Raw genomic sequence first — 25,708 nt, 5'->3', positions numbered from 1 at the left:
AACAATGCTGAAAACTATCTTTGTAAATAGTTGAAAAAACATTAATAAACTTTAAATTTAAAAAAGCTAAATGGCAAAATCCATGTGACATAATATCAATGAAACTGCATTCATTTTGGGGCTCTTTTATTTAATGAAATTTTAGGATTAATTAATTATGGATAGCAGAAAAAATTAGACAAGCATTTTTTATTAAGTCATTTCTCATCTTAATTTATGTAACAAATGACATTCCAGAATAACCCTCTGACCAGGTAGCCTGGTGCCCACAGAAAATTCCGTACCCTATCTTGGCCTACAAATAGGAACTTCCTTTCTCATTTCTCCTCATTCTCTCTCTCTCTCTCTCTCTCTCTCTCTGACTGCTGCTAGGTGGGGACCCACTATCACCTCCCAAAGTTGATCCAAGAGAAAACTGATCCCAAAGAGAAGGAAGGTGAAATTGTTTCCCCTCAACTTTCCTACTCCAAAGCTGCTAAGACTATGCTTAATAAAACAAATTAAAGGCATTATTATTGCCTCTAAAAGATGGAGGAATTTTACTTCATTCCATTAAATGTATACAATATTTCTATTAACAATTATATGTAATATATAACTTTATTTATAGAAAGATGGGCTGGAATCCTGTTAAACCCAGCTTATAGGCAAATTCATATGGTTTTACAGAGAAAATCTGGAGTATAAATCAAGATTAAAAGATCAATTAATCAATCAATTAATCAATTAATTAAATATTAATCAATTAATATAAATCAAGATTAAAAGATTAATTTTTCCACAAATTATATTTCATGGATGAAACAGGTTTTTTTTCTTCCTTTACCAACTTTAAATGTATAAAACTGTGATTTAACTTACTGCTTTCCGTAACATGTCTCCAACAATCACTCCAGTAAAAGTTTCCCATTCCTAGTGATGCAAAATGTGCATATATTATGAGAAGCATGCAAAATATATTAAAAAGACTGACAAAAGTTTGATTTCTTGCTTTCCCTATTTGAGTTTTCTACTATATAATTTTGTGAATGCAGAAGGAATAATACCTACAGCTATCCCATTTTCTAGAATAAAAGGGTTTGCTACCTAACATATTTCATAAAATGGCTTGGCAAGGACCAGGGAAACTATATTAGATAACATGAAGGAAATAAGTCATATTTGGCTATATTTTTAAGTGAATATGTACCTATAGCAATTTTAATCAAACTGCTATAGTTACACACCTCTGGGTTTCTTATGCTGACTATGTCTTCTTTTAAGTCTGTGTGGGCTAGAATAAGACAAAAATACTAAGGAAGAAAACTGGGTTAACTTAGGGTTCTGATTGCCATCAGTGTACCAAAGAGTATCTTTTTCAACCCTTGTATTATAACTAAAATTTTAACAGACCTATTCCCTAACTTTTCAGAGTGATCACAATGAAACTTTTTAATGATGATGTTTGTCCTTTGATCTCAAAAACTATGACATCATTGAAGTGATGCCAAGAAAAGTACATGAATCAGATTTGAGTGAGTGGATGTTGTGCTAAATTACCAACCTCACTTTCTCCTTCAGTCATTTGGGTCCAGTGGCCAGATATGGCTCAGGACCACTGGAGATGATCCTGGATATGAGGCAATCAGGGTTAAGTGACTTGTCCAAGGTCACACAGCTAGTGAGTATCAAGTGTCTGATGCTGGATTCAAACTCCTGGCCTCTTGACTCCAAGACCAGTGCTCTATTTACTACACCATCTAGCCATCCTAATTTTTGAAAGAACAACTCTTGTAGAGTGGTGGGAGTAGAAACCAGATTACAAGGTGGGTGGTAAGAAAATGAATGCATCAGATACATACCCTTGTTCCAATAAAAGGGACAATTAGCCAGAGGAAGCAATAAGTTGGAAAGAAGATTGTTGTTTCCTCTTATTTTCCAAAATGAGGGTGACATATGAATGTATCCAAGTAGAAATGTGTTGGTCAGAGTGAGAAATTGTAGATCTTAGAAAGATGAACTTATTGGGATCTCTCCTCCTCCAAATTATCCTTGTCTTTATCTGAACTTCTCCTTTGACTCCATAATATTCTATCTCACATAATTATTTGACTCATTGCCACACACCCTATATATATTAAGAGGGTAAATTCCTCGAGGGAAGAACTATAATTTTTCATCATTGTGTCACAAGTAACTAATACAGCAGGAAAAAAAGGAGAGGAAAGGGACAAGGGGAATAAAAGTAGAAATGAAGGATAAAGTCAATATCACAAGACCTTTTAAAAAAAAAGACATTTGTGACAAAAGAGGAGAAGAATCTAATTAAAGAGCTGAATTGAAGAATCCTTCATATAGGAATAATAATAACGCAGTGCTTAATTTTCATTTTGAAAATGGATTAAAATACTGTTTTTAGCTAACAGGAATTATTTTAAAAACAAAGGAACAATCATTTAAGGATATAAAACACATTTTCTCATATTTCTTTTCCTGAATTATAAAATACTGATTATATTTTAACTTAAATGTCTTCTGGTCTTACAGCATTTATTACAAAATAATGAACTAATATTCAATCCAGAACTGAAACCGCATGTTTAAATATATCGAAGTTTCTGGTTTATAACAGTGAAGCTTTGCCTTTGTGACTCTACTTACATTTTCCTGAAAAAGTTCAGGATGCATTCCTCGAACAAAATGTAAAGCAAACATCAGCTGATCAGCCTGAAATAATCAGATAATAATAATCAAGCTTTTTTCATAAATCTGCGGTTTTTAGAAAAGTCTGTTCTTTAAATATACAATTCACGTATTAAGTACTCTGCCTTTAAAGCATGCTCTATTGTCAATGTAAACAATGAATATTAAGATATCTACAATGAGAAAAATATTTCCAAAATTTTGTCATTTTGTATTATCTTTAGCTAAAAATAAAAGAAAGTTGACCCAGTAACACTGAATAAGAAGATTTAGCTTTAGAAAAATCCATTCAAAAGTTTAGAAACTTAAAACTCTTTCAATGGTGTATTTCATTCATTTATTAATATGATAAACAGCTCAATATTCCAAATGCCATTCTGGAAGGGATGTCAAAAGTGCGACCTAAGCAATAATTATCTTCCAAATTCTGCTCAAAGATCTTCAATTAAGTGGAAACTTTATTTCTCATTATTTCTTCTGGACAGCTCTAATTTGGAGTAATTTTTTATTTGCCTTAAACCTAAATCTCCTACTCTACAAAATCTACCCATGATCCTAGTTCTAATTTCTGTGATCAAGCAAAACAATTTTCACCATTTTCTGTGGTCAGCCCTTCACAAGGTTTAAGCCATCTACCATTTTCCCCTGATTTCCATAAGTCTTTTCTTTTTGAAGCTAACCATTCCCTAATCCTTCAGCAGAGGCTCCTAAAATATACTCTCTACTCCTTTAAACATCTTGGTCATACTATCTGTATGTCCTTCAACTTTTCTACATATTTTCTAAAATATGGGATACTTCAGAGATATCCAAATCAAAGAATATAGTAGGATTATCTTTTCAACAAGAAGGTATGAAATTTCTGCCATACTTTGAGCAAAATTGTTATTAAAGAAAAAGCAAACTTTATCAAGCATTCTGCTTTTATCAGAGGGTATTACTGTAGCAGATATCTAGATACTTGCAGTTCCTCATCATTATCATGTTTCCATATAAATTTTGGGTTATATTTTCATAATGGGCATTATAATTTTCCAAATAATTTAATAATATAATGATTCAATTCAATATTTAATATCTACTTTCCTGTAATTAAAATAATTAGGTTTGTTTTGGCTTAAATTTTTTTTTTATTGCTATAGAAGGAACTTCTACTTTTTGCCTCAGGGAACTTAATTCAGATAAACATATCAATAAGAGCTTGAAAACAATAGTTATCCAACATTTTTAGGCTTATATTTCCAAGGTTATGTCTTGGTCAAAGACAAGATAAACTCAAGAGCACTAACATATTATTCAAAAAATAATACTATAAACTGAATAACCATAATTTTTTTGGCAATAGCACTATTCAATCATGCAGTTATAAGCAATCTGGCCCACTCTTAATTAAAAATTTATCCTTCATTAATCCTTTTAAGAAGATAGAACAAAAAAGCAAAATTCAACTATATTTAGTTTATAAAAATGCACTTGAAACAAATATTCACAACAAAGTTGTGATCAAAATGTACAATATGCCAGATAAACTCAAAAATGCAGGGGTAGCAATCATGACCTCATGCATTCAATAACAAAAATGCATTTAAAAGAGGAAAAACAGGAAAATTTTCCTTAAAGTTACCATAGATAATGCATTGACCACAATTTTTAACATTTATGTAACAAACAGTATGGCATCCTAATATTTAAAGGGAAGCATAAATGAATTACAGGAGAAAATAAATAATAAATCTGTAGTAGTGGCATAGCCCAATAGATGTTTGCTTACTACATAATTGAGGAATTTATTTTTTAACAAGTTTTTCTAACTCATTTTTTCATACTTCATTCCCAAATCACTTACACTTCCTTTTATTTTTTTAGGATTTTGCAAAGCAAATGGGGTTAAGTGGCTTGCCCAAGGCCACACAGCTAGGTAATTATTAATTGTCTGAGACCAGATTTGAACCCAGGTACTCCTGACTCCAGGGCCAGTGCTTTATCCACTGCACCACCTAGCCGCCCCTCACTTACACTTCTAAAAAGATTGCTAAATAGACTGCTAACTTATGTATTAATAAGTAAGCAAATACACTCAAACAGAAACAAGTAGCATTATAAAGTTTTTGCAAAGTGGGCACAATTTAGGAACTGACTTCCTCACCTGATACTCTAGAAAGGAACACTATTGAATAATCTACATAGTGTTTTAGAGCTTCCAGACCATTTTCACAGCCATCACTTCATTTGAAATTCACCATCTGAGTTTACTATCAAACCATATAGGGTAGATATTGTTTTCTCTATATCATCAATGAGGAAATGGGAGTCTCAGAGAGAGCACATAACTAGTAAGTGAAACCAGGTCTTCTGAGTAGGAGCCTAGATCTTTTGATGATAACAAACAATAAAAAAACTTTGCAGCAATTTCAAAATTTTCTTTAGAACATTGCTAAGCATATAACAAGTACTTTACCAATGCTTACTGACTGTAAAGAAGAAAGGAGTTAATTTACAGTCATTAAATTCACTAATAAACCATTTTGGCAAAACCAAGTTTTGTCTCCCACACCTCCTATCCTTTGTGTCATTATAACAGAGTAACATGAACTTGCTTTCTCAAACATTAAAGAAGAATAGGGATATTTGTGTGAGTAAATACTTTATGAATCAGTATCCAGGAACCTTTATGAAGATGCTCAGTAAAAGGACCAGGTACTTGGCTCTTCATCTTTGGTGGTTCTTGATTCCCAGTGATACAAGTCATCCATGCTTCAGACTCCCAGAGACTATGGCCCTTTGATAAGCAGATCATCTATGTCTTAACCCAAATAATGAATTAAACATATTGATTCGAATAAAATCAAAGAGAGGGCTACACATACAGTTAGTGATACCCATCAAATCTGACAATGATACATTAGTTAACACCCTTTCTTTGAGTCCATTCATTGAGCAGTTTCTAATCCTCTCACTTGTACTGTCATCCAGGCCACATCTCAGCATCTGATCTACAGTTTTATCCTGAGTGACTTGGCAAATTGCCTGTCTGAAATCAGTGCTAATTCTTTTCCTTCTATTTATATTGTATACACCTTGCAAGTATGTAGTCATTTGCATGTCATCTCTCTCTTCCTTAGAATGTGAGCTTCTTGAAGTCTAAGGGATTAAGTTTTGCTTTTTTTCATATCTCTAGCACTTAGCACAGGGCCAAGCAAATAGTGGTTGTGAAGAAATGCTTGTTAACATACTGACTGAATCAAACTATACTGTATGCATGTCATTCTTGGTATCTACCAATCTTCTAATTTTGCCCTCAAAAGGAAATACTAATCACTTGTTTATGTAGATGTATAACCATTAGCATTACTTTGAACCCTGCATTAACCTTGTATGGTTGTAAGTGCAAGGACTATTCTTTTTCTTTTCCTTTTTTTAAAAATTATTTTCCTTTATAGTACATCCTTATCTTATGTCTGGATCCAAAGACACCAGTTGTTTAGAACAAAATGTTCCCCTTTAGAATGTGAGCACCTTGAGGGCAGGGACTTTTCTCTTTTCCTCTTTTTTTATATCTCCAGGTCTCAGCACTGAGTCTGATTCCTAGTAGGTCCTTAAGGAATGCGAACTAACCTGATACCATTTCCCAACTTCTCATCTCTATCCAAGTTTCTCTCCTCATCCCTCCTTTATATTATGCTCTCTGCTTGATTAATAACCAAACTTTCCCTTGCCTTTACCACAACTGGGGATCATCATGATCCATAATCCTGGCATTCATCTCTTTCCTCTGTCTCATACTCTCTAAACCTAGTCTTCATCCTCAATGCATTCTCCAGTCACTACAGACCAACCTATTGTCCCAGTCCATCTCCACTTGTCTGGTCTCACTTTCCTGCTTTTGTAGCACTTACCTGATGATTAATCAGATCCAATTACTATCTTCTACCCTAGATTCCTTTACAATGGCCTCAATGATCTGGTCTGAACCTCGATATGAACCTTGTTATTCTCATTATTGCCCTTTTCTGTTCTCATATGGCTTTCTAAATGTTCCTAGAGAAAGTCTCCTATTAGTTGGCTATTGTATCTCAATTGAACTTTCAAAGTTGGATCGATTTTTTCTTCTGATTAACAGTGAATTTTCCATTCTAGCTATTTCAAATATTTTCTTCTCAAACTTTCCCTGTCAATTCTACTACATCCTGTCCAGTCAGCACAGAACCCCATCTACTTTTCTACTGAGAAAATGAAGCCTAAATATCCTAAGATCCCCACTATCCTGTATTCTACACTTCAAAACATTTTCATAAAATGAATGCTCTATTATTTAATTTGTTCCAATCACAAAAAAGATGTCTTTTTTGCCAAGACTCATCCTTCCAAATGTACCCATGATACTATCTCTTTTCACCTCCTCTAATAACATTTCCCTTTGACACTCTCTATTACAGTCTCCTTTCCTGCTACACACAGACCTGCATGGTTCTTCTCAATCCTTAAAGGCTACCTGAGAGGGGAATAAGAGAAAGCAAGCCAAATGAATCTGACTGCAACCATTTCCATTAAGACTTCAAAAGACAAACTAAGACCCTGGCCCAAAAGCCCTGTCCCACAAATCATCAGACTCTAATCTCTCTTCTACTCAAGGGGATCAACTATTGTGGAAAAGGGATCCCACAGCCACCAACACAATAGAACTGCCACTACCAGGCAGTGATGCTGGCTGCCCTACGCATCATTTCATCTTCTGCTAGCTCAGCTCTGACACATATTGTAGAAGCAAGTTTTGTGGAAACCCTCCAGACAGCTGCTGCAGTCTCTGGCTCCTCAGAGACCACAACTAAAAAAGATTCAGAGAAGAAAATTCTTGACCCCATAGGTCACAATACTTTCAAATGGTTTCAACATCTGAAAGCAATATGTTTTTATCAATGAAAATAAAATTAAATAAGATTATTTCCATCTGCTGCTATGCCATAAGGACCACTGGGCCTTACCCGTCTGCCCTACAGCTAAAACTTCTGACTAAATTTGTTGTCTCCCTCATTAGATATTGAAATCCTTGACAGCTGGGACTGTGGTTTGTCTATTTGTATCTCCAGCTCTTAAAACAATACTGTGCACTTAAGGGCTTACTAAATCCCCTTTCATTCCTTTATTCATTACAAATCTTTCACTTGATCCTGTCATTCTCTTAATATTGTATATCTCTCCTCCCTTTCAAGAAGTTAGTTTAGTAAAAGCTACCTATAGCCATCAAATCCCCCTTCCTCTCCTACTCCTCAAACTGATAACAATAAAACTATTCCATTCAAATCAAACTATTCTCTCCAAAGTTACTAACAATTTGATAATTGCTAAATTTGATTATCTATTCTAAGTCTTCATCCTTCTTTACAAAAATATTTGGTTTTGGTAATGTTAAACTGACCTTTTATTAGATATTCTCTCTTCTGACATTCATGACATTATTTACTTCTAGCTCTCATTCTCCTGTTCTATCACTCCTCATTCTTATCTCCCAATCCCTAAACAGGGGTATTCTCCAAAAATCTAACCCAGACTCTTCCTTCTTTTTTCTCTTTTTGTTTTCTTTTTTTTGTTAATTTCATGAATGCCAATGTTTAATTATCTTCTCTTTAAAATAATTCCCAAATTATTTTTTGTTTTTTTTACAAGGCAATGGGGTTAATTGACATTAACCAAGGTCACAGAGTTAGGTGATTAATATAACCTGCAAGATTTTATTTCAAATCCAATTAAACTGGATTTGAAATCAGGTGCTCCCGACTCCAAGACCAGTGCTCTATCCACTGTGTTACCTAGCTTTCCAATCCCAAGTTATTTATCTAATCTTCACCATACTTACTGAACTCCAATATCACTACACCAGTCACCTGTTACATATTACCATGCAATAATGTCATTGCCATTAAAAATTTGAACTATCCAAAATGGAATTATTTTCCAGAAAAAAACCTGTCTTCTTCAAACCTACCTTTTCTTTTAAGAAGATACATCAATCCATCCAATCAGGTACATGTTCCTGGTGATAAATGTTATCTTTTTCAGAGTTCTTCCTGAGTTTATCAATTTTTGCTATTTTTAATTTTTTTAAATTTTGTTAAAATTTAAAATGCACCAAAAGCAAAGGTTTGACCAAGCTGTTTCCCCTAACATAAAGTCTAGTCACATCTTTATTACTTTTAGGATGCACAAATTTGGCATTTAAAATTTTTTCATTTGACTGACCCATCATTCCATTTTTATTAAAAATTACTCCTATTCAGGGCTGCATTCTGGCCAAACTGATCTACTTCATGTTCCCTCAATTTAAATTGATATTCAATCTTCCATCTCTATGCCTTTGCATAAACTATCTCCACTGCACAGAAACCATTTTCTCCTCACCGATATGTCAAGTAATTCTTAGATTTCTTCAAGGCTGAAGAGATACTTTCTCTATCATAGCTTTACTTATCTTTGTTAGCACTTGCATTTTGGGAAGAGATGACACAAGCAGACCAACCAGTGGGCTGTGTCATTTCCAAGTACAAAAAGCATTTGAACCAGTATACTGATTATATCTGAGGTCAGAATGGGACATAGATGGGAGATGAGAGTGAAAATAAAAGGAAAACAACTGAATTGAAAGCCTGCATCAATGGGAGGTAGTTCCCTTAGGAATAATAAGAAAGTTCAGAAGTAGTTTCGTTTTGGACATAATGCATTTAACAAATGTTCTAATAAACATGGAAGCCCAGAAAAAGATTAGATGTGGATAATCACTTGTATAGAGATAATAACTGAAACCATGGGAGCTAAGGAGATCACTAATAAAAATAATTTAGAGGGTGTAGAGGACCCAGAACAAAATCTTGGGATCACTCATAGTTTAACCTGGGTAAAGATTCAGCAGAAAAGATTGAAAGGAAATGATCTAATTGAAAGAAGGAAAACCATGACAAAGAAATGTCACACACACACACACACACACAGAAAGAAAACACTTAGAGAAAAGAGAGTATCTAAGTTGGGAGAGTGGTTGATGATGACAAAGGCTAAAGAAAGGTTAAATAAATATACAGATAATAGATATTGATAGACAGGTATATAGATATATTAAGGATTAAGAAAAAGTCATTATGTTTGGCAATGAAAAAGTGTTTGGATATTTGGAGAAAACTGCTTCAGCCAAATGATGAAATTAGACATCAGATTGCAGGGAATATAAAAAAGTAATAGAGAAAATAGGTTTTTAGATGAATTTTTGGTATTCTCTAGATATACCATCATGTCATCTGCAAAGAGTGAGAGTTTTGTCTCTTCCTTCCCAATTCTAATTACTTCAATTTCTTTTTTCTTCTCTTACTGCTGAAGCTAACATTTCTAATACAATATTGGACAGTAGCAGTGATAGAAGCCATCCTTGTTTCGCCCCTGATCTTACTGGAAATGCCTCTAGCCTATCCCCATTGCTTATGATGCTTGTTGATGGTTTCAGATAGATACTGCTTATTATTCTAAGGAACAATCCATTTATTCTTACACTCTCTCTAGTGTTTTTTTTTTGTAGGAATGGTGCTGTATTTTGTTAAAAGCTTTTTCAGAATCTATTGATATAATCACATAATTTCTGTTTTCCTAAGATTGAACCTACCCTGCATTCTTGAGTTAAATCCTACTTTATCAAACTGTATTATCCTAGTTGTAACTTGTAATCATTTCCTAAGATTTTATTTATGATTTTCTGAATCTAGATTCATCAGGCAGGTAGTTCTATAATTTTCTTTCTCTGTTTTAACTATTCCTGGTTTAGGTATCAGCACCATATTGGTGTCATAAAAAAAAGAGTTAGGCAGAGTTCCATCTTCACCTGTTTTTCTAGAGAGTTTATAAAGAATTGGAACCAACTGTTCCTTAAATGTTTGATAGAATTCACTTGTGAATCCATCTGGCCCTGGAGATTTTTTCCTTCGGAATTCAATAATGGCTTGTTGAATTTCTTTTTCTGAGATTGGGTTATTTAGGTTTTTAATTTCCTCTTCATTTAATCTGGGCAACTTATATTTTTGTAAATATTTGTATATTTCACTTAGATTGTCAAATTCATTGGCACAGAGTTGGGCAAAATAATTCTGAATTATTATTTTAATTTCCTCCTCATTGGTGGTGAGTTCACTTTTTCATTTATGATACTAGCAATTTGGTTTTCTTTCTTTTGTTTTAATCAAATTGATCAGAGGTTTATCAATTTTATTGGTTTTTTTTATAAAACCAGCTCTTGGCTTTATTTATTAGTTCAATAGTTTTCTTGCTTTTGATTTTATTAATTTCTCCCTTAATTTTTAGTATCTCTAATTTGTTATTTAATTGGGGGGTTTTAATTTGTTCTCTAATTTTTTAGTTGCATATTTAATTCATTTATTTCCTCTTTCTCTAACTTATTCATGTAAGCATTTAAAGATATAATATATCCCCTGACAGCTGCCTTGAGTGTATCCCATAAGTTTTGGTACATGGTTTCATTATTGTCATTATCTAGGATGAAATAATTAATTCTTTCTATAATTTGTTCTGTGATCCACTCATTCTTTAAAATGAGGTTATTTAGTTTTTTAATTAATTCTGGGTCTATATCTCCCTGACCCAATATTTCATGATTTTTATTGCATTATGATCTGAGAAAGATATATACGCTATTTCTGCCTTTCTACAATTGATCATTAGGTTTTTATGCCCTAGTACATGGTCAATTTTTATGTAAGTGCCATGTACTGCAGAAAATAAAGTATATTCCTTTCTATCCCCATTCAATTTCTTCCACTGGTCTATTATGTCTAGGTTTTCTAACACTCTATTTAGCTCTTTAACTTCCTTGTTGTTTATTTTAGGATTAGATTTATCTCAATCTGAGAGCAGGAGGTTGAGGTCTCTCACTAGCAGAGTTTTGTTGCCTATGTCTTCCTGTAGCTCATTCAACTTCTCCTCTAAGACTTGGGATGCTATACCATTGGGTGCATACATATTTAGTGTTAAAATTAGTTTACTGTCTATGGTACCTTTAAGGAGGGAATAGTTTCCCTCCTTATCTCTTTTAATACTATCTATTTTTGCAGCTGCTTTGTCTGAGATAAGGGTTGCTACCCCTGCTTTTTTCGCTTCAGTTGAAGCAAAATATTATTTTGCTCTACCTTTTACCTTTAATCTATATGTATCTCTCTGCTTCAAATGAATTTGTTGTAAGCAGCATATTGTAGGATTTTGGTTTTTAATCCACTCTGCTATTTGCTTACATTTTAAGGGAGAGTTCATCCCATTCACATTCAAAGTTATAATTACTCTTTATTGCCCTCCATTTATCTTCCTATTGTTTGTATTTCCCCCCTTTTCACCTTTATCTATATTCCCCAGTATTTTGTTTCTGCATACCACCACCTTCAGTGTGTTTGCCCTTCTATATCAACCCCCTCCCCTTTCTTTTCCCTTACCCTTTTTCCCCTTCCTTCCTCCCTTCTGTTAATTCCCTTTTTTCTCCCCCTCCCCACAACCCCCCCTTCCCCTTCTAATACTTGAAAGGTAAGATAAGTTTCGTAACTTCAGTGAGGGTGTGTAAGTTAACTTTAAGCCAAGTCTGATGACATGAAGATTCAGGTGGTTCTCACCTCCTCCCTTCTTCCCCTTTATTACAAGAGGTCTTTTGTACTTCTTAATGTAATGAGATTTACTGCATTCAGTCCCCTCTATCCTCCCATCTCTTTATTGTCCTTTTTAAGGAGGTATTGTTTTAAAATCATTCTTTCTGAGTCACAGAAAAGTCATGAGTGTCCATCATTTCTAGCTAAGTATATTCTCTCTAACAGTTACAATTCCTACAATCAATATGTATTTTTCACTTCCTTTAATTTAGATCACAACTATATTTGCAAGTAACGTTGTTTTATAAAAACTAAATAAAGCTAAGAAAGGATCTGATGTCTCTATTACCTACTGCAGATTTTGGGGGGAAAAAAACAGAATAGAACTTCTATTTATAAAATATATTAAAAGCACAAGAAGATAGTAAACTTAATGATTTCTAAGAGCTGATTCATCTAATGATTACACACTTAAGAGTTACTATGGCAAATCTGCTTCAAAAAGTAAAATCTTTACAAATGAGAATAATATATGAAAAGTTTTATTTTGTTTTGTTATAGATTGAAATTTATTTCCCTTCTCATATATCACTAGGATACTGCAGATATTATGAGGCAGCTCCTACAGACCTCTTATTGGCCAATACCAACAAAATTTATATATAATGCTTCAATATTTGCAAAGAGCTTTAGACATATTCATTTGATTCTTACAACATCCCTGTGAGGTAAGTGGCATCATTCTCTATTTTACTGATGAGGCAACTGAAGTTAATTGGTTTAAATGACTTGCCAAGGGTCAAACAACTTGAATGATTGATATGGGGATTCAAATTTTAGTCATCTTGACCCAAATCCCAGGAACTTATGGACTTACATTATCATGATCTATTTTATAATATCTACATTATAAGGTTAAGGAACTATACAAAAGGGGAAAAAGGCAAAATGAACCATGTATTTCTCTTCTGCCTGATTTCGTATAGGACACAGACCCTAAGCAAAGGAAATAAAGTTAAAAAACAATGTGAGAAATGCCTACCATCAAATCATTTTTTTCAATCATTTCTGAAAATTTTAAAAGTCTAAATCTATACTTTCAAAAGAATTTCAGGGGTTTGTTTTAAAAGCATAATACTAATTTATTTCATTTCATCATATAAAATTTAGTTTAGTGTAAAAAGCAATGCCATTGAGTTAAAAATTGCTTTCTCTCCAATGAAAAAGAACACTAGGTGTAGAAATGTTACAAAACTGCAAGCAACTGCTACAATGATGACCACAAGATATTATATAGTTCAGTAATCATGTCAATCTAAAGGGTAACAAAGCCATATGGTTTAAAGTCTGGAAATATCATTTGTCGCAGGACAGACTTCTCATAATAAAAGTACAGTGCCAAAATTGAACCGAGTCTATTTATTTTCATATGCATTTACTTCAGATTCTTTTTTTAGAAATATATTAAGAAATGTTGGTGGGGAAACAATTAATGATACACTATTGTTGCTTCCTTTAAAAACCAGACATTTAAAAATGACTCTTTGATGAAAACATTATTCTCCCTGCAAACAAACAAAAAAGGTGACTGTTTGACTAGGAAATTATTATAATTCTTCACTCTACTGGGCAATATATAACATTTTAAAAATATTAAGACTATAGTGCTATTTGAGCATGAGTTGTATTTAGTTGAATCTAGACTACCTGATAGAAAAATATACTGTATTTATGAAAAAAGTAATTTTATTTGATGTATTGTTTTGATTAGTAACATTCTAATTTGACAACATATGTATTGATTTTACATTTTTCTATGAAAGTTTCAGAGCAGCTAATATTGGTAAGCACCACAAATAGAGGGATTTTATCCTTGCATCCCTGGCCTCAGGTTAAGTCACATACCTGTTTGTTCTGCAGAGCTCGCTGGAAAAGTCGAAGGAATGAGGCCAAACTAAAACGGTACATGTTATTAATTTTAGACAAGTCTAAAATAATAAAATACATCTTGCTGGCATTCTCTGCTAGAGGGAGATAGGCATCTCTTTCCTGTGCATAAGAAAAGCAAAAAGCCCAAGATCAGTACTTTACTGCCACCTAATGACCACTGTGTAAATAGCTTCTTCATGTCTTCCATTTAACATAATTATAGAATGCTGAAAATGAAAAGGGCTAGCCAGCATTAAGTCTAACATACTTTTATATAGATAAGGAAACTGAGGCCCAGAGACTTACTAAAGGTCAAGTAACAAATCAGGAGCAGCGATGTCATTGGAGTTCAATTCAAGTTGGAACAACTTACTCTCCCTACAGTATCCTATGTGCCATTATCTAACTCACATTACATTTGTTTCAGTTAAAGACAAGATCATAGAATTTTTCATATTACATAGGACTTTAGAGGTAAACTAGTAAAAAACAATTTCTTTTAAAACTGAGGAAATTATGATCAACAAAAGCTTGCAGAGAATCAAAGAAATAGTTGTGAAAAAAGAAGACAAATATAACACAGGCCTCCTGATTTTGGGTGAACCACAACATACAACTATAGGATATTCAATTAGTTATACTGGTAGGGTGATGCATGCAATGGGAAAAAAATTCACCACATCTTATTGTTGGAAACAATGCACAGCTATTTCAATCCTTAACTAAAGACATGTACCTTCTTCAGCATCACTTTTCAACCATTCTCAATTTACAAAATCCCAGTCAAGAAGAACCCAAGGATCCTCCTTACATTTTTCCATATATTGGGACAGATAGAAATGTTAGGACAACTTTATATTCACAAGAAAAGTTATCTATTCAATCAGTCAAACAAGTATTTATAAAGAGATTACTATGTACCAGTGTAACCTGCTAAGGATACAAAGAAAAGCAAGAAGCTTACCCTTAAGGAGCTCACTTTCTACAATTCAAAATATATACAAGATACTATGAGAGAAAAAAAGACTAGCAGAAAAGCAGCCCAATTTGAATTGAGTCTTGAAGAAGCCAAGGAAGCTAGGGAGACAGAGAAGAGGACAGGCAATGCAAATGAAATAAGTAAAAAGAAAATTTCAACTGATAGGAAAAAAGTAAGTAGGTCATTATACCTGGATTTCAGAGTACAAGGAGAGTACTGAAGTATAAAAAAAATTTGAAAAGTAGAAAGAAGTTATATTGCAAAATATTTTTAATTCCAAAAAAGGCTATACAGAAACTATCAAATGTGACTTCTGAGTCACTGTAAGAGATAACTGAAAAATTCTGGGAAACAAGAAGGCTGTATGGGATTAAAAGGGGGCAAATGATGCATTTTTTAAAAAAGAAAGCAAAAGGAGAAAGGGGTGTGGACATGGAGAGAATCAAAATGGTAGAGAAAATGGACTCATTTCAGTTCTTCCAAATTCCCCTCCAAACAACTTTAATAATACCTCAAATGAATTCTGGGGAGATAGAACTAACAAAAGGATGGGGTGAAACAATTTTCCTGCCCAAGACAACTTAGAAGATCAGCAGAATATGTCAATCATAGCAAGATAAGATTGGAGGGCAATCCAGGGCCAGAGCCCTGGCAAGACATTAGCAAATCTGACCCTCAGCAAGTCAGCAGCTGACCCTGGGACAACTGAATTTCAGCAGAAGCTTCCAAAGCTCTCAGCCCACAGATGGTCAAGAGACCAGACAGCCAGTCAGAAGGATATTACTGGCAGTGGGTGTAGGATTCTATTGCATTGCCTATGCCAATGCAGACCATAGTCCTGAGCGGTTCCAGGGTGAGAAAGAACAATAGCACACAAGAACTTGTTGCCACAGAGGAGCAGGAACCACAGTCAAAGTTCCAGGGCAGAAAATATTCCCTGTGTCACTAATGGTCCAGAATACAAGCCAGAAGAGTATTAAATACACCTTTCCTTAGCTCTTAGCACCCATTAAGAACTAAAACCTTATAAATACCTAGAGCTAGCTTTCAAAACAGCAGCACAAAAATCTTGAAACTTGAGACAGTACCCCTAAATCCCAGGAGTAGGGCCCAATTTTAACATTAACTTAAAAGGCAACAAAAATGAAAACAACAACAGAAGCAAAAGACAAAAAAACAAAACTGACCATATAAAGTTGCTATGGTGACAGGGAAGATCAAAATACAAACTAAGAAGGCAATAAAAAATTCAAAACAATTATATCCAAAGTCTCAAAAAGATTATGAATTGGTCTCAGGCCCAAAAGGAATCCATGGAAGAGATCAAAAGAGATATTAAAAATCAAATAAGAAAGGTAGAGGAAAAGCTAGGAAAAGAAATTAGAGATAAGCAACAAAATTAAGGAAGAAGACAATAGCTTGGTAAAAGAGGCACAAATTACAGATAAAACAGTATCTTAAAAACAATAAGTTCAAATAGTAAAATGGTCACAAAATTCATTGAGGGGGAAGAACTCCTAAAGAAGTTGAGCACACTGGAGGCTCAATGAAAAATTTGACTTTCGAATACAAAACTTGAGAAGCATAAAAAAAGTAAACAGGAAAGAGTAATCATAAGGGATTCATTCTGGTTAATGGTTTACAAAATGATACTTGAAACCCCTACAAGCTTAGACAGTACATGGTTAGGAGTACATGGACAAAGAGTATGAGTATAAGTGGCATATTATAGGATATACAAAAAGACAAAATTAATGGGTAAGAAAAAGGAATGGAATAAAGAATTATCTCAAATGAAATGGGTGAGAAAGTTTATAAGAGAGGAGATGTGAGAAACAGGGCAGGGTGGAGAATATTTGAACCTTTCTTTCAATGGAATTGGCTCAAAAAAAGGATAAACATATGCACTTAGTGAGTATAAAAATCTATCTTACCCTATAGAAAAATAGGAAGTGAATGATAGGAGAGGATGGGAGGCTGATAGAAGGGGTTGGGGGAGTGGTCAGAAGCAAAACACTTTTGAAGATAAAAAGGGTGAAATGCCAGAGGGAGATAAATAGGTAAAAATAGTATAGAGGGAAATACATAGTAATCAAAATGAATATTTTTTACAAGTTTCTCTGATAAAGGCCTCAATTCTCAAATCTAACACAGTATACTGAGTCAAATTTATAAAAATAAGAATCATTCCCCTATTGATAAAAGGTCAATAAATGGACAGCTTTCAGATGAAGTAATCAAAGGTATCTATAGTCACTACTGATTAGAGAAATGCAAATTAAAACAACTCTAAGGTACCATCCTATATCTATCAGATTGGTTAATATGACCCAAAAACAAAAGGACAAATTTGATGGAGGGAAGCAGGGGGGAATTGACTCACTAATGCATTGCTTTTGTATTTGTGAATTGATTCAACTATTATGGAGAATACTCTGAAGCTATCCTCAGAGAACTATAAAACCATGTATTTGCCCCAGCAATACCACAATTTCTAGGCTTTATCTGAAAGACATTCTTTTAAAAAGGAAAAGGATCTGTTTGTGCAAAAATATTTATAGGAGCTCTTTTTCTGGAAGCAAAGAATTGGATATCAAAGAGACTAATTAATTGGGAAACAAGTTTGGCATGCTATTATTATAATGGAATATTATTTTGCTATAAGAAATGATGAACTGGAAGAACTTCTACAAGTTTTCCCCCAGATTACATCAAATATCTGTAAATAATATCTAACCAAATTCTAGAATGGCAGAATCTCAAAAATATTAAGTAACACAATTTTCCAGCCCAAGACAAATTAGAAGATCAGCAGGAAGGGTCTGTTGCACCAGGTTTAGAAAGCTCACCAGAGCAATGTGGCCCTAGTCATCCAGAAAGAGCCTGCAGGGTCTGTGGCAGCAATGGCAGTTTCTGGACCTCTCAGTCCAGGGATTGTCAAGGACAATCAGGAAGCTGAGCAGGAAAACTCTCCTGCACCAGAGTGAGATCAGAGTTCAGTCCAGCGCAGGCCTCAGCACAAATCTGGCCCTGGGGACCAGGAGCAGGCCTGGTAAGTCAATAGGCAGGGAGCCATCTGGCAGCTGCTTCCAGAGCACTCAGTCCACAGATGGTAAGGGAGTCAGGGGAGACTGCAGAGGTCTCTCTGCTATCCTTGTGGAAGGTCTCTGTGGCTTTGCCCATCCTCAGACCCAAGTCGCAGTCTGGGATCCCAGTCTCAGGAAAAGGAGTTATTACCATAGCAGACAGATCCTCACAGCTCCAGGGCAGAGGGGAGTGCTTGTGGTCATCCACAGACCAGAGCAGAAGCAGGAGAGCATCCAGAGCCTCTCATAGACAGTGAAGGAGTCAAGATCCCTGAGGTGTCCCTGAAAGTAGCTGCAAAATCACTCAAAAGTTTGAGATGGGGCAACTAGATGAGTGTGGGTAGAGCTTTGGCCCTTGAGTCAGGATGTTCTGAGTCAAAATTCAGCCTCAAACACTTAATAATTGCCTAGTTATATGACAGTGGGCAAGTCACTTAACCCCACTGCCTTGGGGAAAAACAAAAACAAAAAACCCAAAAGCCTGAGACAGTGTATCCTCCACCCTTGAAGTGGAGGACCACCTCAATAAAGAATTAAAATCAAGTCATAGACTAGGAAAATGAGCAAACAATAGGAGAAAAGTATCCAACTATAGATAATTATTTTGGTTTGATGAAGAATCAAGATATACACTCAAAAGACAACAAAGTCAAAGCTTTTGTATCCAAAGCCTCCAAGAAAAATAGAACTGATCTCAGGCTATGAAAGAGCTCAAAAAAGATTCTGAAAAATCAAGTAAGGGAGATAGAGGAAAACTTGGGAAGAGAAATGAGAGCAATGCAGTTCTCCATGAAAACCAAGTCAGAAGCTTGGGGAAGAAATTACCAAAAAAATACTGTGGGAACACAGGCTATTCTAACAACCATGACACAAATCATTTCCAAGTAAACTGCCACCTGGACAGTCTCAGGAGTTGGCATGCTGCCCTTAGAGATAAGGTGTGCCAGAGTCCTTGGGAGCTGGACATTCCGCCCCAAGACCAAGGGCACAAGACACAGCTGTGTTGTACTACCTCCCCCCGCAACATACCCCCTTATCCTGTAATGCAAGACGCTGCACATACACCCCACTTGTGTAGCCCCCATTACCTCATTATTCTTTGTTCTACCCTGGAAAGACCTAACAGTATATATGCAATAGCTAAGCAGTAATAAAATTGAGTTGGAGGTATAAGGAAGTGGTGGCTTGACTCCTTATTCTCAGCTCCCCTCCGGGAGGGAGGTTGTCACTGTGGGCCCCAAGGTGAAGCAAGCCACAACAAAATACTGAAGAATATAACATCTTAAAAAACATTCTAGGTCAAATGGAAAAGGCAATCCAAAAGGCCAATGAGAAGAATGCCTTAAAAAGCAGAATTGGACAGATAGAAAAGGAGATAAAAAAGCTCTCTGAAGAAAATAATTCATTCAAATGTAAATCAGAGCTAAGGGAAGCTGATGACTGTGAAAAATCAAGAAACAACAAAACAAAACCAAAAGAATGAAAAAATTGAAGAAAATGTGAAATATCTCATTGGAAAAAATAACTGACCTAAAAAACAGATCCAGGGGAGACAGTTTAAAAAGTTATTGGATTCCCTGAAAGTCATGACCAAAAAAAAAGTTTAATTTCATTTTTCAAGAAATAATCCAGGAAAATTACCCTGATATTCTAGAAGCAGGGGGCAAACTACAAATTGAAAGAACCCACTAATCACCTCATGAAAGAGAACCCAAAATGAAAACTGCCAGGAATATTATAACCAAATTTCAGTACTCCCAAGGCAAGGAGAAAATATTACAAGCAGTCAGAAAGAAATAATTCAAATATCGTGGAACTACAGTCAGGATGACACAGGATTTAGCAGCATCTACATTACTGGATCATAGGGCTTGAAATATGATATTCTAGAAGGCAAAAGAACTTAGATTACAACTGAGAATCAACTAACCAGCAAAAATGAACATCCTCTTCCAGGGGAAAAGACAGACATTTAATGAAATGAGACTTTTAGACTTTCCTGTTTAAAGAAGCAGAGCTGAACAGAATATTTGATCTTCAAATACAGGACTCAGGTAAAGCTCAGAGAAGGTGGATGAGAAGGGCAAATTATGAGGGAATAAAAGATGTTGAATTATGTGTATTCCTGCATGGAAATATGATACTGATAATACTCATATGAACCTTCTCATTTATTAGGGCAGTTTGAAGGAGCATGTGTAGAAAAGGCATAGGAGGAACCGGAATTTGAAGGTATAATGAGGTAACATGATGGAGTTAAATTGGCGAGAAAGGAATGTGCTGGCACATAGGAAAAGGAGAAGTAGAATGGAGCAAGTGATTTCACATAAAAGAAGCAAGAATGAGCTTTTGCAATGGAGTAGAAGAGGAGAAAGATGAGGGGGAGTGAGTGAGCTTTTACTCTCATTGGAAATGTCTCAGAGAGGGAAATGGCTCAGAGAGGAAAAAACAAACACATTCAATTGGGTATGGAATTCTATCTTAGCCTAGAGGAAAACAGGAGAAGAAAGGGGTGTGATAAAGGGGACAGAATGATGGAAGTGGGGTATAAGATGACAGAAGAGAGGGAAGATTGTGGAAGAGGATAGTCAGCTGCAACACACTTGTGAGGAGGACTAGAGTGAAAGGAAAGAGAGAATAGAATAAATAGGGTGGGAGAAATAGGATGGATGGAAATACAGCTAGAAATAGAAACTGAGGGGAAAATATTGAAGTAATTTCTCTGATGGATTTATGATAAAGAATGCCCTCCATCCCAAAGAAAGTGTATGAATATAGCCTGAAGTACACTTTTTTCTCACTTTATTTTTCTTAAGGTTTCTCTTTCTTTGTGTGTGTGTGTGGGGGGGGGTATTATATTAACTTTTACAAAAAGACTATTGGCGTGTGTTTCATGGCTACACATTTTTAAACTAAACCAAATAACTGGCTTTCTCAATGGGGAGGGAGAGGGGTAGGAGGAAGGATGAGAATGTGGAATACAAAATTTTGGAAGTATGTGTAGAAATTTGCAATAAAATAAAATGAAAAAATAAAAAGATGATTAACTAGGTGATTTCAAAAAATTTGAAAAAACACAAATTGATGCTATATGTATATATATATATATATATACATATATATACAAAATATATTCATACTAACTCTTTTGTGAAGGCAAATAACTGGAAATTGAGGAATGGATGAATAAATTCTGGGATATTACCTCATACCTATAAGATTGGCTAAGATGACAAAAAAGGAAAATAATCAATGTTGGAATGGATGTGGGAGGATTGGGACATGGATGCATTGCTGGCGGAGTTGTGAATGGATCCAACTCTGATCATACCCTTTGACCCAACAATTCCAATACTATGCCTATATCCAGAAGAAATCATAAGAAATGAGAAAAGTTCCACATGTTCCAAAATATTCACAGTAGCTCTTTTTTGTAGTGGCAAAGAATTGGAAATTGAGGGGATGCCCATCAATTGGCGAATGACTAAATAAGTTATGGTATATGAGTACTATGGAATACTAATGTTCTATAAGAAACCATAAATGGTTAGACTCTAGAGAAGCATGGAATGAGTAACAGAAACCAATGCTGAGTGAAGGGAGCAGACCCAAGATAGCAATGTACACATTAACAGCAACATTGTGAGATGATAAACCTTGATGGAAGCAACTCCTCTCAGAAGTTCAGCTAGCACAACCATATCAGTTCAACTAACACAACCATATTAGACTGGCTATGGACAATTTTATCTCCATCCAGAGGAAGAAAAACAAAATAAAACAAAATCCCTTCAGAATCCGATGAATACTACATTCACTTTTTAAAAAATATCTCCTAAAAATATGTATTTCATTCCCTTAATCCTAAAACTTCATCTGAAAATGACTAATTTATACATATTAACACATATGTATCTATGTATATAAATATATATGTATATATAAATAATATTGTGTAGGTACACATACATTCACACACACACACACACACACACACACACACACACACAATATTAACCTGACTGTTCACCACTCAGGGGAGGGGGGGGTGGGAAGGAAGGGTGGAAGGAAACTTTGTAACTTAAAAATTGTTGAACAACTTTCATTATATATATTTGGAAAAATAAAATATCAATTAAAAAAAAGAAGTGCTGTCCCTTCTTGTCTCTCTCTCTCTCTGACCTTGGGGATCTGATTGAGATAACATCATATTGTGCTATAAAAAGCTAAAAAGACATCATCTTAGGCAAAGTGAAATAAGCAGAACCAGGAGAACATTGTATATGTTAACAGCAATACTCTATGATGATCAACTATGAATGACTTAGCTATTCTCAGGAATAGTATGAAATAAAACAATTTCAAAAGACTTAATGATCAGAAAATGCTGTTCATTTCTAGAGAAAGAACTGATAAAATCTGTATTTAGATAAAAGGCTACTCTTTTAAACTTTATTTTCCTTAGATTTTTTTAAACATCTATTTTCTTTTTTAATCTGACTAATCTGGTAATATGTTTTATATGATGACATGTGTATAATTACATGATAACCCTTATCAATTTGCATGCCTTCTCAATGGGGAGGGGTAGAAAGGAAAAAAAAGGAAAAGTATTTGGAATATGAAAGTTAAAAAAATAAATGTTGAAAACTGCTTTATATGTAACTGGAGAAAAAAAATTTAAAGAAAAAAAGCCAAAGAATTTATAAATTATGGAGTAGAAAAATGAGTCATACTTTTTTTGAGGGCAAAAAATTTTAGAACATATTATTAAAGATATGGTAGTAAACCTCTGAAAAAGGAAATGATAATAACAAAAAGTCAATATAGCTTCATAAAGAATAGCTATGTCAGGGCAGTTAGGTGGTGCAGTGGATAGAACATTGGCCCTGGAGTCAGGAGTACCTGAGTTCAAGCCCTGCCTCAGACACTTAATAATTACCTAGCTGTGTGGCCTTGGGCAAGCCACTTAACCCCATTGCCTTGCAAAGCAAAAAACAAAAAACAAAACAAACCTAGAAAAAAAAAAGAATAGCTATATCAAATTATCTCCATTGCCTTCTTTAATAAAGTAATTACATTGGGAGATCAAGAAAAATGCATTTCAGACTTTCTTTTAGAAATGCATTTGATAAACTATCTCATGCTTTTATTATGGAAAAACATTTGGCACAGTGATCAGTAGATGGGTCTTTAAATCAGGAAGACTTAGGCTGAAGTTCTCTTGAGTCACTATTGTGTGATCTTATTTTTCTTTGTATATAAAGTCATTTGAGATCCAGGCAACTTTCTAAGATAATAAATTACAGATGAATTGTCAATTTGCATTGGTGAAACATAATCTTATATTAGAAATTTCTTAGACAGATGAAATAATAGGTTCAGAACTTCTTTCTTCCTAAGGGAAAAATGTGCAAAGTACTTTTCTAGTCACTGGGAAAAGAAAGATTAAACCTACTTCCTCCTACCAAGAATGCCAAGCATAAACAAATACATATGTACATGTTAATTTGAAGAAAAGAGTACCAAAGGAATCAAAAAGGTAGTCTAAAGAGAGTCATAAGGCTTAAGCCTCAGAGGGACTGAGGAATGCTAAGGAACGAAGGAGAGAAGGGTATTTCACAGGAACAAAGGAAGAAGAAGACCCTATTTGAAGACACAGAAGCAGTAGGAGGGAGGGCCAAGTAGCCAATTCTGAGTAGAGATAAAGACAATGTTCCAGACATTGTCTCTCATAGAAAAGGAAATAGGCATAAAAAACAAGAAAGTGAATGATGTACAATTGATCCAGTAAGAAAAGTATGAACCAAATCTTGAAGGGCACGAATTAGCAGGCTGAGAAGTATGGCTCTTATCCTAGAGGCAAGAAAAAGCACAATTACTTTGATTTAGGAAGATTATTTTGGCATCTATGTGAAAGACGTATTGGAGAAAGGGCAGCCTGAATATTACAAGTCTTTCTGATGAGTTATCATAATCATTCAAGGGCCCAAAGTAAGGTGGTGGTTATAGGAAGCACAAATCAAAGGATGAATGTGAGACAAGGTATAGAGATAAAAACAAACATTTAGGAACTCAATAGAAATGGGTCTGAAGACAGGAAAATGTAGTAAAAACTTGAGAATGACTCTAAGGTTGAAAACTGGGAATTAGACTGATGAGTCATCAAAATTAGGAGTTATTTTAGGGAGAAAGAAAATCAATTGTTGGTTGGACATGTTGAGATCAAGATATACAAGACATCTAGTTGGGGATAACAAAGATGGAATTAAAGCTAATGAATCAAGATATATAGATTTAGAGATAGAGAGATGTGGGAATCATCAATGCATGGGTGGGAAATTTCTGAGGATATTATAGAGAAAATAAAACAAGAGGTCCCAAAACAAAACAATGAGAGACCTCCACACCATCTATTACATCTGACTCCTCTCTATTCACTCAAATCAGGTACTTAATGTTTCTTGGCCCCTAGAGTATTTATAAATGCCTCCCAATTGATATCCCTTTCTCAAATCCCTCCATGCTTTTGTCCATCTTATAAAAAAGAGCAGTTATTTCCCCTAAGCACACTTATAATGATGTCACTCTCCTACTCAATTGTACTTGCTTTCTATTGACCAAAGTGGAGGGAGAATTAGTGTAAGATATGTTTGCAGATGATTGTCCACTCAATGCAGCCTCTGAAGCTGAGATGCAACAAAGTATGGATTGGGCCTCTGCTGCTTGTGCTAGTTTTGGTCTAACAATTAACACCAAGAAAACCTAGGTGCTCCATCAGTCAGCACCACACCATCCACATGGATGGTGGAACCATTGATTAAAGCAAAAGAAGTCTTGAGTGACCTGGACAAGGTCACTTACCTTGACAGTGTCCTTTCCAAGAAGGTACACATTGACAATGAGGTTGACACATGCACTGCCAGAGCTAGCTCCAAAAGAAAGTGTGGGGGAGAAGAATATTAGACTGACTACCAAACTGAAGGTCTACAGAGCAGTTGTACTGACCTCATTGCTATATGCCTGTGAAACCTGGATATTCTACCAGAACCATGTCAGGAAACTGAACCACTTCCATTTAAATTGTCTTAGGAAGATTCTGAAGATGACCCAGCAGGAGAAGATATCAGACACTAAGGTCCTTTTTCAAGCTACTGCCAAGTATTCCAACATCACCACAAAGAGTGCAACTACAATGGGCTGGACACGTTGTTAGAATGACAGATGTGTTTGACAAAAAAAAAAAAAAAGTATTTTATGGAGAACTCACACAGGGCAAATGTTCACCAAGGGGTTCAGAAGCAGTGATACCAAGACACTATGAAGGTCTCATTGAAGAACTTTAGAACTGATTTACAGCATGAGAGACACTGGTACAGGAATAGCTAACATGGCCCTCATGAGGGTGC

General features: G+C 34.9%; 2 protein-coding genes across 3 annotated transcripts in view; both read right to left on the bottom strand.

The window, feature by feature from the left end:
* Window positions 1–12,100, bottom strand: part of LOC141508186 (cytoplasmic dynein 2 heavy chain 1-like) — a 203,033-nt gene extending 190,933 nt beyond the window's left edge. The window contains exons 1-2 of the mRNA XM_074216569.1: window positions 2,641–12,100; window positions 862–912 (exon numbers count right to left, since the gene is read on the bottom strand). Coding sequence (XP_074072670.1) covers window positions 862–912; window positions 2,641–2,694 — 105 coding nt within the window. The 5' untranslated portion in view covers window positions 2,695–12,100. The remainder of the gene's footprint in view (window positions 1–861; window positions 913–2,640) is intronic.
* A 543-nt stretch (window positions 12,101–12,643) lies between these two features.
* DYNC2H1 (dynein cytoplasmic 2 heavy chain 1) overlaps window positions 12,644–25,708 on the bottom strand; it is a 225,007-nt gene continuing 211,942 nt past the window's right edge. For both annotated transcript variants that reach the window (XM_074216567.1, XM_074216568.1), the window contains one exon: window positions 12,644–14,354. In XM_074216567.1, coding sequence (XP_074072668.1) covers window positions 14,193–14,354 — 162 coding nt within the window. In that variant the 3' untranslated portion in view covers window positions 12,644–14,192. The remainder of the gene's footprint in view (window positions 14,355–25,708) is intronic.

This window comes from Macrotis lagotis, chromosome 1 (genome assembly GCF_037893015.1).
Source record: "Macrotis lagotis isolate mMagLag1 chromosome 1, bilby.v1.9.chrom.fasta, whole genome shotgun sequence".
NCBI lineage: Eukaryota > Metazoa > Chordata > Mammalia > Peramelemorphia > Peramelidae > Macrotis > Macrotis lagotis.
This window is presented reverse-complemented; position numbering and strand designations above follow the sequence as displayed.